The 14,469-nt window shown below is 29.8% G+C and overlaps 2 protein-coding genes across 2 annotated transcripts; one reads left to right on the top strand and one right to left on the bottom strand.

Moving 5' to 3' along the window:
• The first annotated feature begins 1,303 nt into the window (after window positions 1-1,303).
• Window positions 1,304-1,944, top strand: LOC148282100 (uncharacterized). The gene is made up of 2 exons (XM_088225607.1): window positions 1,304-1,559; window positions 1,644-1,944. The coding sequence occupies exons 1-2, from the start codon at window positions 1,416-1,418 to the stop codon at window positions 1,800-1,802; spliced, it is 303 nt and encodes a 100-aa protein (XP_088081733.1). The 5' UTR covers window positions 1,304-1,415; the 3' UTR covers window positions 1,803-1,944.
• Window positions 1,945-8,892: 6,948 nt separating this feature from the next.
• Window positions 8,893-14,428, bottom strand: IFT54 (intraflagellar transport 54). Its single transcript, XM_088225605.1, has 6 exons — window positions 14,201-14,428; window positions 13,629-13,746; window positions 12,113-13,326; window positions 11,854-12,027; window positions 11,003-11,214; window positions 8,893-9,172 (listed from the first exon to the last, which is right to left on the bottom strand). Exons 1-6 carry the CDS (start codon window positions 14,333-14,335, stop codon window positions 9,022-9,024), a joined length of 2,004 nt encoding a protein of 667 aa, XP_088081731.1. The 5' UTR covers window positions 14,336-14,428; the 3' UTR covers window positions 8,893-9,021.
• Between the last annotated feature and the right edge of the window lie 41 nt (window positions 14,429-14,469).

Here is a 14,469-nt window from a genome sequence, read left to right as displayed (position 1 = left end):
TGGCTGGTTTTATAGGTCATAAGCCCTGTAGATGCCTAGACTTCCATATTACCTTCTCTTAAATGTTTTTCATCTCTGTTGTAATATGTTAATATAAACAGCTCCCCAGGGAGTTGAATCCAGTCCTTATCTACAAAAATTTGGACAAACTCAAAATATTGTTGGAAGATATTTATTTTATAATTTCTTCTGTGGAATTATTGTTTATGCTTATTTAATAATAATTTTGTACATAAATTTCTAGATTTTTAAAAATGAAAACTAGAATTTCAGCTGAAAATTTATATTTATATTTGTAAAAAGGGTAAAATAAGAACCAATATTCAAATGTGTGAACACAATATTTGTTTTATTTATTTATAATCGCCCATAAGACTTTTATATTCAAAAAATTCAAGAGTAAAAATCTAATTTTGCATTAAAATTGCTATTGATTATTTTCCAGGGCACAGCTAGACGATTCGATCTGCTGAAATGCAAGATATAAACTATATTAATATCATCACTTCATAGCAAGCCTTTCATGAAGAGGTAACCGGTGAATTGAATAAATAGTTAGTACAATGTTGATGTCTGTGAAACAAAAAATAAGTATTCTTTGTCTATCTGGGACATAAAAATTTATTAGCTTTTACATTTCAGGTAAATTTATTTCATTATAAATTAATTTATAAATTAATCAAATGTCAATATAAATTTTACATTTGAAGCACTAATTTTGTGGTTATTCATTATAATAAAATAAATCAAACAACTTTGTTTTTATCCACTATTTTTTTTTTTTTTCAATAAATGTTTTTCCACCGACTGGTTTCAAAGAAAACGAGCTTTTTCGTCAAGGTTTACGTAACTAATGAATTATTTATATGATAAAAATAAAATAGGAAATAATTCATTAGTTACGCAAACCTTAACGAAGAAGCTTGTTTGCTTTGAAACCGGTCGGTGGAAAAAAAAAAGTGCTTAAAAAGATAGTGTTTATTGTTCTCCTCTTTAAGAGTAAAAGCAAATTACTCGATAGGGATTCTCACGAGTTCGTTACTCACGAAAATTCGTTCAAATCATTCAACCATTTTTATTTCTAAAATACTCGATTCGTATAATATTATAGGGTAAGTAGTGAAATAATGTGCATTCGATAATTCTCAGTTTTGAAGAGGAAAGTAAATTTATGGTAATAAAAAATAAAATCATACTAAAATAGCCTTTATTTATAAAAGCAATAAGTCTGTTTTAGTGTGTTTTAGCGGTAAATTAGTTCTAGCCACTAGTCTATACTATTTTCTGATTTTCTCGCTTTTCTTTTCTTGACATTTGTGTTATGGAAGTGCAATTCCTTTTTGTGTCTTCATTTTCGAGAGTATTTTTACCAATTATTTTGATCTTTGAAAATTTTCTCTTTAATAATATTAATAATGGGGAGTATCGATAAAGCAATGCTGACGGGATTCATATGTAGATTATGTTCCGAAATGCACAAAGTAGTCATTCATATCTACGGCGTTGAAGGTCTCAGACTTAGTTTGTCCGAAAAAATTAATAGATATCTTCCAGTGAACGTGAGTATTTATCTAAATTCAGAAGTTTTTATCGTTTAGGAGTATTTGTATCTAATAGATGCCTAAATGTACCAATTATTTCAGGTATCGCATTCCGATCCATTGCCCAAAACTATTTGTCATGTTTGTCTGGAACGTTTAGAAGGGCAGCATATGTTGATGTTGCAAATAGACCGCGTGAGGAAGCGCCTCCAGGTGCCCCGGGAGACGAGGCACGCTCCTAAGAAGAAGAAGGAAAACTAAACATGTGCTTTCTTTGTCATGTGTTTTTACTTGAGGAGACTTTAACCGTGCATTAATCGCCCGATGATCGTCCGCCGATATTCTAGTTACTGGTGCAGAGCAAGCTGAATAATATTAGTACGTATTTAAACAATATTTCCACATGATCTCTAATTTATCGCGTCACAAGGATGGTGGGAAAGCGGAGCTTTCTGTTTTGCCATTTTTAGTATCAAAGTTGCATCATTCTTTGTTTCGAAACCTGCAAATGCACTCAAAGTTATCTCAGACTCTTCCACGTATAGGGAATATAAGTAATTAAAATATATAAATCATTGTTTAGTCTTAAAATGTATGCGCGTTTTCACGCATTATAATAATTAACCTCCTTTTTGTAAATTTTAAGGTTTTTCCGTTTTGTAAAAAGCATGTAGATAAATAAAGTGAAAATCACGAGTGAGAGTGAGTAAAGTGAGTCCATCCAAGTTAGAATGTTTTGAAAAGGGGGCACCTTTAAAACCTGACTATTCTTGAATCAAAAGTTAGCGATGATATTTTACTGTTTAATATATTTGATTAGTTTAACCACTCATTTGTCATTTTTCAGATCTGCGTGTGATTCTATCATACACTGTTCTTTTCTGATGGGATAATTTCTAAGTATATAAATTTTTTTGTTTTGTTTTAAATTAACTAAGTGCATAAAATCACATTATTTTATTCCTATGTATTAATTTTGTTTTAAGCGATTTTCACTTAATTTACAATGTTTTTTTTTTTTTTTACTTATTTTAAAAATTGCTTGTCGCATAGTCTCAATCTAAAATATATGTGTATCTTTTAAAACACGAGGTTAGCATTCCTTGTAATAATTAAATAGCCCGTATATTGACAACTCAACATCACAAATTTTAGATATTCAATTTTTTTTTTTTAAAACTAACAAGTTTTCTCTATAAGTGTTGATAATCGTAAAAACTATTCTTTGTGTAAAAAATAAATCAAACTAAACTAATCTTGTAAAATTCATCCTACAAAAATGTCATTGAAATAATACTTTATACTTCAGTTTTATATTATTTATCTAATATTTCATTACACGTTTTTGTAATAATTGGTATTGGATAGATTCGAGTAAATAATTATGTCTATTGTGTAAATGTGGAAATTGTGGTCAGTAAACTTTTATATTAACTTGATGTCGTATTTCATATTTCCAGTCAGTATTTTTGATTCCGTAACTACTTTGATTGAAATTAACTTATTTCAAAATTTCCCATTTATTTAAAATTGTAAACACAAAAAGGTGTATTATATTTTCTAATTTTAAAAAATAATTTAAAAAATTTACTGTTTTGCGCCAGAAAAGTATAATTAGTGTAAATTAACTTAATGCATAATTATTTTCCCAAAAATCAACAATCCTTAAATATTTATTTTTTAATTATGGTATTGCCAAATTTTTTATTTATAAAAATTAGCTTTTCAATTTCAGTACAACCAAATCCCTCTTATCACTGTAAAGCTATGAATAAGTGGTTTAAAACAGAGTTTTACATTAGGATGTTTAACACGTTCACTGCGTTCAATATATCGCGAATAATGACATAATGAACTGTGACAAGTACTTACTAACGCTGACAGATTTTTTATAATGCTAAGACTAAAAAACAGCAATTGTAGACATGCTGTAGAATATTTGGTTGGGAACCCTGAAAGCACCAACATGACACGGCTCCCGTGACCGACGCGGGGCTACAATATTTGCATGGACACGGAAGTCGTGTCCGACGCACCGAACGTGTTAATACTTCCCAAAATAGTATTTTTTTAGTGTTTCTCAAACATTTAATTGTGCGGGGAAATTTGAAAACATTTAACATATTTGAAATACTCTCACCTGTGCCGTCATCGTTCACAAATTACTTTGCGGATCATCGGAAAAAAATCCTCAGATTTCGTGTAACAACTGGCTGAAAGGGGTGATGTACAGTGACATCGTTAGCAAAATTAAAAGCGGGGATTTAAAAAAGTCATAATAGCATAATAATAACACGAAAATAATTTAATAGTACCGTGATAAAACAACAAATACAGTGGAACCTCGCCTTATGAGCATAATTCTCTCCAGAATGTTAAGTGAAACAATTTGCCCATATTAACCAATGTAAAATACGATAGTGTGTTCTATGCGGAAAAAAAGTACTTCAAAAATTATAATGTTTATTTGAACAAAATTATACGTCATTATTATCTATACTTAATTAGTTTTTACTAAAAAGCTGTCTAAAAACATTATTTTTTCTCATTGCCTTATAAGGTTGGTGCTTCCCAAGGAACGATGCAACAGTTCCCCGTGCTTTCAGCATTTCTCTTACTAAGCCAGAAGCTCTCTCACAAACCCTTTTCAGCAGAAATAAGAGTTCTCTCGGTGACCCCTTCCCGTGCTTTATTGATCATCTTGAGGCAAGCCACGATTTGAAAGTGATATTTGCATGCCTTTTCTATCATTTTGAGGCAGGCCACGTTGACGTCTTGGTATCTCCTTGTCACTCGTTATGGAAAAAAATGCTCATTGAACAGATATTTTATTTTACAATTTGTTTTGTCACTCGTGAGAGGTATTCAAAGCAAGGTCCCACTGTAAATTAACAATAATATGAAGGTATATTTTTAAACACTTAACATCCTCATTGACCTCACCAAATATGGTCACATTTGTAGGATTTATGGTGAGTGTTGGTGGAGCTCCTACCCCAGTTAGAGATTGACAGAAGACACGAGATTGCGTTTTGATTCGTATTTATGGCGAATAAATAGCATTGTGTTGCGCGAGTGTTATGGTGATGAGGAGTTGAAGTAACCGCGCTGGAACTGAGTTACTGATGCTGACTGACTGACTGACTGAGCTTTACTGGACTGGGCGTTGACTGCACCTTGTGGTCTCTTTATAGGCCACGTTCCTTTGTTCTTCACATTTCCATGGTCGGGACGATGATCTCGTGTTTCGCAGAATGTAATGAATTTAATTAAATAGAAAATGCTGAGTTTCTTCTTGGAGTCATGGCCTCTATATTTGAGGTGAAATTATTTAACATGTGTGTGTGTCATCAATTATGGACTATGAACCCCACACATTTATAACCCTGTGATTATTAAAATAAAAGTTCAATCATAAAAATATTATAAATGTTGTATTTAATCTCCTGTAAAATTTACCAAATATTGGGTTAAACAAATAGGATGTTAACCATTGATTTATTAATAGATATTAATCTCCATAGATGGTTAAAGCATTGTTTAGTTGCCTACAAAGTAAATCCATTCAAACTTTTGATTATCTGCTTCACTTGTATAAAGAATAATAACTGTCTATAAAATATATTAGTATTATTTTTAAGGAACCTTTATTTAGAAAATATTGTAATTAAAATGAGGATCAGTACTTTCTTGGCCAGTTGTGATTTATTTCCAAAATACTTAAAAACTAACTTATCAATTTCATGACTTCTCACACATTACAACAATTATGATTGTGATCATATTACGAGGTAGAAATATTATTAATCTAACTAATAAATGACTGCTGAATTTATTTAGAGTTAACATTAGGAAGAGTCAAAACTATGGTAATTGCCCTACTTGCCTCTATCATTGAAATTCGAATTGTCGAAAAAAATAAAAAAGATGAACTAAAGGACTAAGTGTATCTCTTTCACACATGAGTGTTTTCAATATGTAACATGCTCGTTTTCATTTTTGTTTTGCATTATTGTGTACGTTTCAACATTTTGCTATATTCAAATGATGGGTAGTACGAGATAAGTCTATTTATTTATATGTCATTGAGTAAACCTGATACAAAATAGTACTAATTGCTTGCCCATAACTTGCATTATTTAGAATGTAAAAATAATTTTATTTGGAGGAGTCATAGGTTAAAAATCGTATGTTTTAAAGGCCACCGACAATACTGTTTTGTTTTGAATAAGCTAAAAGCGTGTAGTTTTAATTATTTTAAAGCATCGATATTTTGTTTTCTACTCCAAAAAGGAAAAAGCAAACATGGTTTTATTGATTGTGCATTGAATGTAATTTTTTAGGTTAGGTCACATTAGCAACAGGTGGGTTGATGTCTAATTTTCGCAATTTTCTGCAAATTATATTATAATGTTCAGTGAGAAAATGGAGTGTATTTTAATGTAAGTCTTATAAATAAGAAGTAGCTAAATAATTGCTGTGAAACCCGCAAACTCATATATTCTATACTACATTCTACATATATTATTTCTTCTATAAAAATATTAATTTATTTTTAATTTAAATATTTCATCGCTCTGTATAGTTTCCATTTAATATAATATGAAAATCAACAAAGCTTTATAATTTATTATAAAATGAATCTGTTTTATTTAAATTTATAATTAGTTTATTTAATATATTACTAAATTTTCTACCGTGGAATCAATCATAATTGGTGTAATTCTTTTCTTATTATTAATGAAGACAACTAATTTTATTTTAATATAATTTTTTTAAGCAGAAGTTATCAAGTTACGCTTAATTATTATTGAATAAAGTATGCAATATGTGCAACCCTTTATTATTATCAAATTAAAGGCAGGCAGCTGTCAGCTGATATGCCCCTATCTCAACTTTCTGGGCTCCGATTACAATGGGAAGTTAACAGAGTTATCTTCGACTGTCTATAAAGAAAAAAATGATATTTGTGTACGAAAATGAGTATATTTGCATGAACATTTAAAGTATCTTCGTCGGTAACCTATAATTGAACATGTTTAGAAAAAAAATTGTATGCATTTTCTGCTTTTCATATAGAAAACTTAATTTTACTTTGTAGATAAATATTAACTTCCTTTTGTAATTGGGACCCTGGTATGCTTATTTTACTTCCTATATGTGTCAAATTTGTTTTTTAGTGCATTAACAGTGACTATTTCTTGAGGCAGACTATTCCACCTGTCCACAGATTTGCCATTGATGAAATATTTGTCGTCTGGCATTCTATGTTCAAGATGTAATAACTTCATACATTGACATTACTGCGTATCAATTAGTGTTTTGAATACACAAAAGTACAAAGAAGCTCTTATCTGAAATCATGGAAAGTCATTACTTGTCCTTATTTACATCTAAACCAATTTGTTGCATTTTTATCAGGTTTCAGACTGTATGAATCATTCATCATCTATGTAATGTAATGATCATATTACGATACAGCAATATTTTTCAGTTCTAATTAAATCGGGTAAATTCTGAAACACATATTTTAGTCAAGATTGAAAGAGTTAAAAAAAAACTTTAAACACTGATAACATATTTTATAACAAATTTATGTACTATTTAGGTTAAATAAATATTTGAAATGTTTCTTGTATTTTTCATACATCCCCAAATTCTTCCTAACTCGTGAACGATGTTGTTTTATGTTATTTGTTAAAAATAGTATTTAAAAAATAAAAAAACAGCTCTTGCATCCACTTGCATTTTTAGTAAGATTGTTAATATGACAAAATAAAACATTAAATAGGTGTATGAAAACATTTTAATATTTATTAATGTAAAAAATTAAGAAACATTCATAAATGCCTTATAATATGGAGAGAATAACAGGGTGGCATAATTTATCAGACAGAACAATTTATGAAGCCAATACAGAACCGGACCTGGAACTACCCTAGATTCAGTAGGTACAAAGTACCAGGCACTTGCTTACAAGGGAGGGGAGAACACTGGCTCGTATTAATTTACAAATGTGCATATTTCTGTCCCTTTTCAGTAAGTGACGGCGGAGCGTTAGCGCCCCTCAGCTCCGGCACTGAGTATGTATTTCATTACATTAAGAACAATACTACTTCTTACTTGTGTTTTGTATAAATCAGAGATGAAATAAAACATCCAAATGATCATTGAATTTTTAATTATTCATTTCACATCCAATTTTTTATATTATTTTACTAATATTCTTTTCTTCATGCAAAAATAATAAAGTCAAATTTTTATATAATAAAAAGTGAAATTAATTTATAATAAAGTGTGATAAGTGAATAGCTTTTTGGGCTACGGGGTTTTTATGATTAAAAAGGTTTTAGAAATGGTATGTATCATTAAAAACGAGACCTTATTTTGGAGATACTAGTATATCTCTCAAATCCTTGATTGATATATAAATGCAAGTACTGAATTGGTTTTTGATCAAATGGTTTCCTATAATTATTACTCCTCAAATATATAAAATCAGATAAAAATGTACAAAATTCACATTTTCCTAAAGCTACTCATAAAACTGTGCTTAGAAGGTAGATCTTCATTTAAACATCGCTATAACACACATCTAATAAATTGCACATCTTTGACTAACATAGTTAGCATGAATTATTTTAGAGATTAGAATTGTAGATTATAAACTTATTGGAAATTGCTTTCTTATAATTTGATTTTAGGTCAGCAAATTCATACAAATCAACATATAATGTATTGTTTTGGGAATTGAAATCTATCGTGAAAGTAAAAAAAGAGTTTATCAAAATATATTTTTTTAAATCTTCTGTATATACCTTCATAGAAGGCTGCTGCGTCTATTCTCGAACTTCAATGTTGGTTATAAAATCAAACCATCTTATACCTAACATTCTCCTCACAAGATTATATAAAAATTGATATATTTTTAACAGAGCTGGAACACCATTTTAAGAAGGCAATATGGAAAAATTACTTTACAAAAATCAACAGATAAATGAAGAAATGTGGATGTTCAAACATAGAAAGAATTATGAATGTAAAGTGATTATTTAAACCAGCCATAAGCCGTGCCGTTTTATGCCCATTAAAAGTTTTGTTTTTAAGTATGAGAGAAATTTAAATACCGGGGTGTTTTTACTGTTTTTTGGTCATCCTGTAAAATTTTACTTTTGTGGGTTAGCGCCATAGAAAGAAAAATGCAAATAAAAGCTAGATAGATAATCTCAGAAAAACTATTAATTATTGAAGGATAAGGGCTTGCCGAATATCCAGTATCTGGCCAAACCACTATCCGTTTCATCACTAGTTTCTTTAACAATTCTTATTTATGTTCTTTAGTTTGGTAAATTTTATTTGTAAAATAGTATACTTGAATTTTAGCCGATATTGCCATATTTTGGTAAAGGGCCTCAATAAACCTAGAGTCCCTACTTTAGCATATTTCAAAAGTATAGTGTGATATTATTGATTTGTGTATTTAATCATCACCATCAACAAGTTTAGTTATTTTAAGTGAATTCCTGTATATGTTAGATTTGACAGTGTGAACTGATTCAGTTTGCTCCACAATTTGATCTTCTAGCTGCTTTAATTTGGCCAGCAATGGTTGTATCTGCTGCTCTGTGAGACTAGAATAATATAACACAAATGATATTATATAAATGACATAACTGCTTAGAATCAAAAACTAAAAACATTTTTAAAAATGACAAGTACGTAAAGCATAATTATGAGGGACGTTTTTTATATTCACAGAATAAGGCTGAAAGAGATAGATGATATTTTTTTTATATTTCTTACACTCTCTTCATTCTGCAAACATAAAAGATGCTCTATGTAAAATTAAATAAAATAAATAAACTGATAAAAATATTTAATAATTTTAAAATATTATATGTATGGAATATTTTAAATGGTTATAATCTTAGAGTATATACTCTAAGGTTATAATCTTCTATGTTTAATATGATAAGAAAAATATTAAATAAGCAAAAAATTAAATCAGTAGAAGCAAAAATAAAAAATACGCAAAACACTGGGAAAAAAATATCAACTATAATTACAGCTGTGGTGAGTTTTCGCAAAAGGGATTTAGAGATATAAGAAAAATAATAACATTCTTAGAGTATATACATCTGGTTACATTAATGTCTGGTTAGGGAAAATCCATAGACAAAACTTTTGACTCTCCTGCTTGCTGGTTGACCACAACTTGCCAGTTAAAAGGTGCATAAATGACGCAATAATGAAATTTTATTGTCAATTTATTTCGATTCCAAATAATGGTTGGGCTACAAAGTGTAAAGTCGGCCTCCTGGTGTAGTGGTCAGAGTGTTTGCCTACCATACAAGAGGTCTTGGGTTCGATTCCCAACATGGTTGAGATGAAATATTTATTTAAAAAGGTGTTTTTACACTAGAATATTTCGTAGTCCCTGAACTGTAAGACTGATCATCTTACCTTCATGTAACAAAAATGATCAAGATTGCTGTGATTGGTGTACCAATGCAGTGTCATATGCACCATTAGGTGCGGAAAGGGAATGATGATGATGAAATGAATGTAGTTATGCAGAAAACAGCCAGCCATAGAGAAGTGAAACTAAGATAAAAGCACTTTCATGAAAAAAAGTGAATAATAAAATCTACACGACAATTGGAATGTTTTTTTTACTTTGACAAATGATAAATAATGCATACATTTATTTTTTTATAAAACAAACATTAATTTGGTTAGGTCTTTGACCGGTTTTGATGATTTTTAAAGTCTGGCTGACCACACAACTCAAGATGTGCATTTTGTAGAAAACAGCCAGCCATAGTAAAACTCTAATGTATGTTGTGTCATTATGTATTGAACATGTTATTTTATTTTTGTATTAGGGTACTTAATTGTAAAGAATCACTTAATTAATTTGTTATAATAATTGAATAATGCGTTAAAGGAATTTTGTGATTTTTTTATGTCTGGCTGACTACACAACAAATACGCATTTTGCAGAAAACGGCCAGATCTAATATTCAATGATACCTTATTGAAACTTTGAATTCATGGGGGGACATTTTGTATTAACATATTTTTTTACTATAGGTATTTTCAAATTAATGAATTTATAAAATTAAAATACTTTTGTATTATCTACTTTCATTTATTTAAGATAAGTAGATTTCTGAAGGCATTAATCTTCCCATCAGTATATATACTGTAAGATTTTTCTAGTGCTGTAGGTGTTTTCTGCAAATTGAAAAATGTCGTTTTTGTGATTGACACTATTTTCAGAAGGTGATTGTTACAGTTTTTTGTATGAAAGTGTCCTGGTTGTTTTTAGCATAACATAGAATTGAGCTTACTGCACTGGATAAAACCAATACCTAATTTAAAAAAAAAATGACTGGCTGCTTTCTGCATAACTGCGTTCAAATAATGTACTGATTTTATTCAAATTGAAATTTATTTACCTTTGCTGATGTTTGAGTTCAGCTGCAGCACTGAGGCGAGCATCTCTCCACTGAATGAGCTCCTGTCTCATAACCTCCACATCTTCCTGAATGTAATCCATCAGCTTTCCCAGAGGATTGGAGGCCCTAGACAACGCCTGCAGACCATTTCGGATGCTCTCTACTTCCTTGTACGATGCTTCTCTTTCCTTTCTAGCGCCCCACTCCCATTCCTGTTTTCAATTATAATCTGAGATGCATTTATTTAAAAACAATTTATCCATGTAACATTGAGTTTTTAAAACTGGTATGGAATCATTATAAAACACACATTTTGCTAGAAGTTTTGATATTATAGATTTAAAAGCTAATAAATAGACTATTTGGAATTATCAATATATTTTAATTGGAATCGTTAATCTTTGTAACAGTTTTGAAAGCATTATTAAAGAGTTATTTTTATTGCATTGTATTATATAGTAACAAAACCTACTTTGGAGTCTAATTCTACTTACGGGCAAATCACAAAAAACAATTGTTTTACAATATACATTTGAAACTTTGAAAAAATTATCTTATCTCGATGGAGCGGGATTTCTGACTGACAAACATTTTGAAACATCAATAATGATACCCTTATCTCTTTTATTCAAAATTTGTTCAGAGTGGATTTTATAAATCTAAAACTCATATTTAATTCAAATTTAACATTTAAGCTCAATATGGGTTTCACCTAAAGAGCTGAAATGTACACATGATGTCCGCATAATAATGATTTTTAATCACTTATAACATAACAGGGCTATGTATTGCCTTAAATCAACATTGTACATTATACACACATGTAAATAAATACTTAATTAATTTCTTACAATTTCAACTTTCGGCGCCTCATCAGTTGCCAATTCTTTTTGAGTTTCTAGAATTTGCTGAACCAAGTGTCCATGCCCACTGGCAATGGTATCTATTTTTGTATCTCCAATAACTGTATTGCTAATTTTATCATCTGCAGTAATCTGCAAAACTTCCACACTTCCTTCATCATCCTGAAAACAGAATGAAGAACCGTTGAAATGTAAAAACATATAAATATTAACTCTACATTGTAATTAAAAAAGAAAATTGTCTAACCTCAATCTGATTATCATAATTCTCCACAATTACATTAACTTTGCCAACAAGTACAGGTTCTGCAGTAGTAACAATGACATCGCTATTTCTATCCTTTAAACGAGGGGCTCCTGGTCTAGCTGAGGAAGGCCTTACACTCGGAGGTCTTAAAGACGTCCTCGGTCTTTCCAATACTTTGTTCTCTGATTCGTTTGAAGATAGTGATTTCTGATCAATTGCATCTTCACTTTTGCTCTCTATACTTAAGCTATGGTTATTTTTTAAGGTTCCTGGCTTAATTTGTGCACTTCTTCTACCAGATGAGATGCTTCGGGGAGTTGGTTTTTTTATTTCTACTAGTTCAGTACTTAATTCACTTTTTTCAGATAATTCTGAATTGGCTTTATCATCGCCGTTTTTTATATTTTCACCTAATGCGTTAATTTGTGTGCTATTTTCAGTTGCGACGTCTGGTGGTCTGAGTTCAGGGCTGCTATCTGGTATACTTTGTGGATGATTAGAAGCGCTTAGTTTTCTAGATATTCTGCTTTGCGGACGTGTTATTGTGGTTTCTTTTGGTTTAACAACTTCAGGATTTAAATCATTTAGCTGTAGATGATCAACAGAATTGGTTACAACAGGGGACTCGAGCTTATCACTTTGTTCTTTATCAATAGAATTTAATTCATCAGAATCAATTATATCTTTCAATTCAACTATATTCCCAAGTAAATGATGGGGTTCGTTTATTGAAGGTTTGTTTTGTTCATCACCTGTAGATTTAATAGTATTATCACTTTTCTTCAGAGTTTTTTTAATTTCACCATTTGTTTTAGATGTTTTTAATACTTTTTCATTTACTTTTACCTTTTTTGAAGCTTCTACTTTATTTGTTCTTGTTGAATTTTTTTCTGTATTATTGATTTCTGATTTGGATTTTTCTTTTGTGTTTTTACGTTCAGATTGCGTCGGAATTTTATTTTTATTTAAAGCATCTGATTTCACCGTTTTTGCTGGTTTATTTTGTCCTAGTTGATTTTTATCATTTGTATTGGTTGGTGGTGCCTTAATTGGGTTACCTTTTCTCTTCGAGATAAATTCAACAGCTTGTTTGCTGCTTAGATTTTGTTGGAGAGCATAGCCAATTTTTTGCAGTAGCTCATTTGTTTTTTCTGGTTCTAAACCTGCTATTACTTTTGAAGGTCGTGTTGTAAGAGAGGATTCAGTCACAATATCTGAATTTAAAAAAATAAAAAATAAATATTTTTACATAATTTTATTCATAGATTAACAAAAACATTATTATACAAATATAAAGGTGAACTCCGTGGTGCAATGGCTAAGATGCTTGCCTCACACACGGAAGGTTTAGGGTGGGTGTTCTGTAATTTACCATTATATATTTTTACAAATATAAATCATTTTACTGTTATATTGAATTGCGACTTACACAGTACAAAACAAGATAGAAAACATATTTACATAAAACAGATGGAAATTTTGTTTTATTTTAATAAAAAAATATGAATAATCTTACCTAAAACTTCTATGATCTTTTGTAAAAATGCTATTTTAGATTCCCTATCTTTTATATTATCAGAAATCAATTCTTCATCTGAGAATAGTCCATCGAAAAATCCTGTATTTTTTATCACCTGTGAAATAAAATTGAATATCTGAATATTTATTAATTATTTTACATACTATTCATTAATTTCCATTTTTAAAATGTACAATTTATGTTGTTTGCAATGAAAATTTCTAAAAAAAATTAGTTAATAAATGTGATATTGAATCTAGAAATACAATACTGGATACATGATTAATTTGTCAAAATTCAAGTGAAAAATAATCTGAAATTACAGAAAAATTTAAAATTGAAATAAAATTTACCCACAATAGTATAGACTTATGTATGTCAGCATAGTAAAATCACAAATTACACCATTTACTTATTTTTTTTCTTAATCAATGTTAAAATGTACTGCAATAAATCACAACTAAATATGTAAATAATTAGGCTTGTGAAAATAGTGCTGGGTAAAATCTTGATAATAAAATAAATAATATGAAATATCGTAAGTAGGCATGTTGTGTTAAAAAACTTACAGCGGTCGTAATATCATGAAGAAAACGAAAAGGAGGTTTCTTCAAAAGCTTTTCAGTGAGCGGCGGTTTTTTTATAAATTTCCCTAAATTTTCCTGAGTAAGTTTGATAACCTCCGGACTTATATCTGCCGACATTTCACTATGTAATTACAAGGAAGTTGATAAGTTTTCCCAGTTTTCGTGTTTCAAAAGTACATATATTGACAGATTGCACAGGTTGTCATCCCCAATGTTTATGTTATCGTAACCATGGTAACCTAAATAAATAG

The sequence above is a fragment of the Micrasema longulum genome, unplaced genomic scaffold, assembly GCF_059751315.1.
Source record: "Micrasema longulum isolate JH-2025_06_02 unplaced genomic scaffold, ASM5975131v1 h1tg000376l, whole genome shotgun sequence".
Classification (NCBI taxonomy): Eukaryota; Metazoa; Arthropoda; class Insecta; order Trichoptera; family Brachycentridae; genus Micrasema; species Micrasema longulum.
Note: the sequence above shows the minus strand (reverse complement) of the source record. Positions and strands in the feature narration are given on the sequence as shown.